General features: G+C 38.6%; 1 protein-coding gene across 1 annotated transcript in view; it reads left to right on the forward strand.

Moving 5' to 3' along the window:
- Positions 1–2,812, forward strand: part of LOC107742614 (LON peptidase N-terminal domain and RING finger protein 2-like) — an 82,521-nt gene extending 79,709 nt beyond the window's left edge. The window contains exons 10-12 of the mRNA XM_016555659.1: positions 816–978; positions 1,135–1,284; positions 1,513–2,812. Coding sequence (XP_016411145.1) covers positions 816–978; positions 1,135–1,284; positions 1,513–1,671 — 472 coding nt within the window. The 3' untranslated portion in view covers positions 1,672–2,812. The remainder of the gene's footprint in view (positions 1–815; positions 979–1,134; positions 1,285–1,512) is intronic.
- The last annotated feature ends 599 nt before the right edge of the window (positions 2,813–3,411 follow it).

Raw genomic sequence — 3,411 nt, forward strand, 5'->3', positions numbered from 1 at the left:
CAGACGAATGAATATTGAATAATGAATTAATTTTAATCCCTGCTTAATGCTGATCCCTGGACATTCTCATAAAATTATTAATGGATTATACCCAAATTGCTCTAAATTCCTGTGTTCTAGAATACATATAATCACTGCCAAATGTGCTTCAACTAAGTGCATAAAGGCCCCAATATACTTCAAGGTAAATCGAAGTCTTTGATGTGGAAATCTTTTCAGGTAAACCTAACCCCATTACTTTAGTCAAAAGGTGCTAAGAAGCTCAAAAATACCCAAAAAGTCTACAAAAAAAAATCAAAAATCCTTTGAATTCTTTAAAGCTTGTTGTAAGTGACACTTCCTGTTGCTAGTTGGCAGCGTTATGATTGTTACTTGCAATAAGTCACATCCATGCTTCCATCAAACATACAGCTCAAATTTGAACTACATCAGTCAACGTGTGCGAAAATTGTAACATGCTTTTTATTTCTTTTTTTTTTTGGCGAAAGTTTACCACCTTGCCTCGGCCAAACCATTCAGTATCATAAATCCATTCACATTTTAGCATCTTCGGTGTCTTGGCATTGTGTTGACTGAGTTTGGTGGCGATTGCATTAATTCTCTAGAAGGAGTATGTAAAGGTTCAGAGTAGCCGACTTCTGTTGAGCAGAGCATATGGCATGCAGCGCAAAAGTTGTTCAGCTTGATGAGTCCTATACATATATTGGGTTTAGTGCATATACTTTCACAGCTTTGGGCCCTAATCAGAAAGAAGTGTTAATGAAGTGCATAACATCTTGACATGGAGTTAAATATCTGAGGTGCGTGGTTAACAGGTTTGCAGACCACGGCTGTATGCTGCAGGTGAGGGATGTCAAGTTTTTTCCTGATGGACGCTCTGTGGTGGACACCATAGGCATTGCTCGTTTCAGAGTGCTCACTCACGGCCAGAGAGATGGATACCACACAGCCAAGATTGAATATTTGGAGGATAAAAAGGTATAGAGATTTTTGCAGTCTATGAGCACAAAAGTCCAAATCCAAAAATGGTATATTGTGTGTGTGTGTGTGTGTGTGTGAGAGAGAAAGAGAGAGAGAGAAAATAACTAAATCACCAGTCTTCCACACTGACCATATATGTGCATGTGTGTTCAGGTTGAAGGAGAGGAGTTGACTGAGCTCCTGAAGTTGCATGACTCTGTGTATGATCAGGCCTTGGGCTGGTTCACTTCCCTTAAAGATGATATGAAGAACCAAATCATCAGCCACTTTGGGCAGCTGCCTGTCAAAGACTCTGGCCCACAGGTGAATGTTTGGATCAAATCATTCTCACATTTGTTCTAAATCATTGTTCATTGTAATCTTACCTCTAAACTGTCTGCTGCATATCAGACCCGTATTTAATTTTTATTTTAAAATTCTTGTAGTTTGCCTTTATAGGCAGACTAATGTTGCCATTTTTAAAATGGCAGGCTAATCTAATACATTCAGTGCTAATGTTTGATTGTGTTCTTTTTTTTTTTTTCTTCTCAGGATAATCCCAATGGTCCTGCGTGGTGTTGGTGGCTGTTGGCTGTGCTGCCGCTGGAAAACAAAGCCCAGCTGACCATCCTCGCCATGAACACTCTTAAGGATCGGCTGATCGCCATCCGCAGGGTCCTCATTTTTGTAACTCGCAAGCGCCCACGATGATAAATAAGGTCTTGGTCTAAATGAGATTATCAACATCAACCCATAGCTTGGGAATGCTGATTCAGGCTGGGGTCACTGAGGTTTCTTCCAGCGGCCATCTTGGTCCGTCATTGCAGCACGCAACCCTCACCAGTTAGTCACCTGTGACATTGTTCAATGAAAAACAAATTGCATCTAAATATGTTAATTTAGGCTCATCAGTTGGCAGTGGTGAGCTAAGTTGTAGTCATGCTATGAGAGAGATCATCATTAATGGCCTACATTAGGAAGTTCTCATTTAGTTCAGGTGCAGTCAAACCGTTTACCAGTTTAACAGTAGCATCAAACAGTGGGAAGTTTGTTTTTTAAGCATCTTCGGTCCTTTGAAAATAACACCTCTGTTTTGTGCCTAGGTAGTGTGTATGACTGACCAAATGCTTCCCATGGGCTTGCAAATATAAAAACTGGCCTTGTGTGTTAGTTAAAAAAAATCCATGTGCTTCAGTTTGGAAATGAGCAGTCACCTTATTTCCATATTGTAAAAGATGATTAAAAGAAAAACTAATTTGACTTAATTTAATATTACATGTACTGTAACCCTGCTTTCTCTGTATCTATGTTTCTTATACACATTTAGATGTCTAGTTCATTCACAAAACATAAACTCTGTCAGAAATTACAACGTTCTACTGACATCCATTTAATTTTCCCCCATGGGTTTAAAAGGCCGCACACTCCTACCTTGAATACAGCCTTAATGATATATAGTAACAACAACAGGAGTTGTTTTTATATTTCAAGAGTCTGTTTGTGATTTTTGTCATGAAGTGAATATTAATTGGAAAAAATTTAAACATTCAGAATGAGTAAATTGTAAACTGGAGCCAAATTGTGTGAAGTCCTACTATAAATCATGTTTGAACAAGGACCATTTTTATGCGTGACGTGTAATATACATGTAGAGTGCAATGTGTGGATGGGTGGCTTATGTCTATATATTAATCTTTATAGACTATGAGAAGCCTTCAAGCATTCATTCATTTTCTTCTCATTGTTCTTTTCTCTGTGATGTGCATGTCTTGTGTATGTCCATTATCTACCTTTTCCTGTGCAAATTACTACTTAAATGCTGCATTTTTGGTGTAAATGTGTAAATCAATATGAAATAAATCCTATTTTATATTTTAAAGCAAAACATTTTCTGTTTCTATGTGCCTTTTCAAAGCCATGAATTGAATGAGTCAGAGAAGTCTGTGACAGTTTGCTAAAGGAAGTAACTTTACGTGCTATGATGTTACTCATACAAGCCCAGCTGACCATCCTCGCCATGAACGCTCTTAAGGATCGGCTGATCGCCATCCGCAGGGTCCTCATTTTTGTAACTCGAAAGTGCCCTCGATGATAAATGAGGTCTTGGTTTAAATGAGATTATCAACATCAACCCATAGCTTGGGAATGCTGATTCAGGCTGGGGTCACTGAGGTTTCTTCCAGCGGCCATCTTGGTTCGTCATTGCAGCACGCAACCCTCACCAGTTAGTCACCTGTGACATTGTTCAATGAAAAAAAAATTACATCTAAATATGTTAATTTAGGCTCATCAGTTAGCAGTGGTGAGCTAAGTTGTAGTCATGCTATGAGAGAGATCACTAATGGCCTACATTAGGAAGTTCTCATTTAGTTCAGGTGCAGTCAAACCGTTTACCAGTTTAACAATAGGATCAAACATGAAAACAGTGGGAAGTTTGTTTTTTAAGCATCT

The sequence above is a fragment of the Sinocyclocheilus rhinocerous genome, unplaced genomic scaffold (genome assembly GCF_001515625.1).
Source record: "Sinocyclocheilus rhinocerous isolate Xijiao unplaced genomic scaffold, SAMN03320098_v1.1 scaffold1729, whole genome shotgun sequence".
NCBI lineage: Eukaryota > Metazoa > Chordata > Actinopteri > Cypriniformes > Cyprinidae > Sinocyclocheilus > Sinocyclocheilus rhinocerous.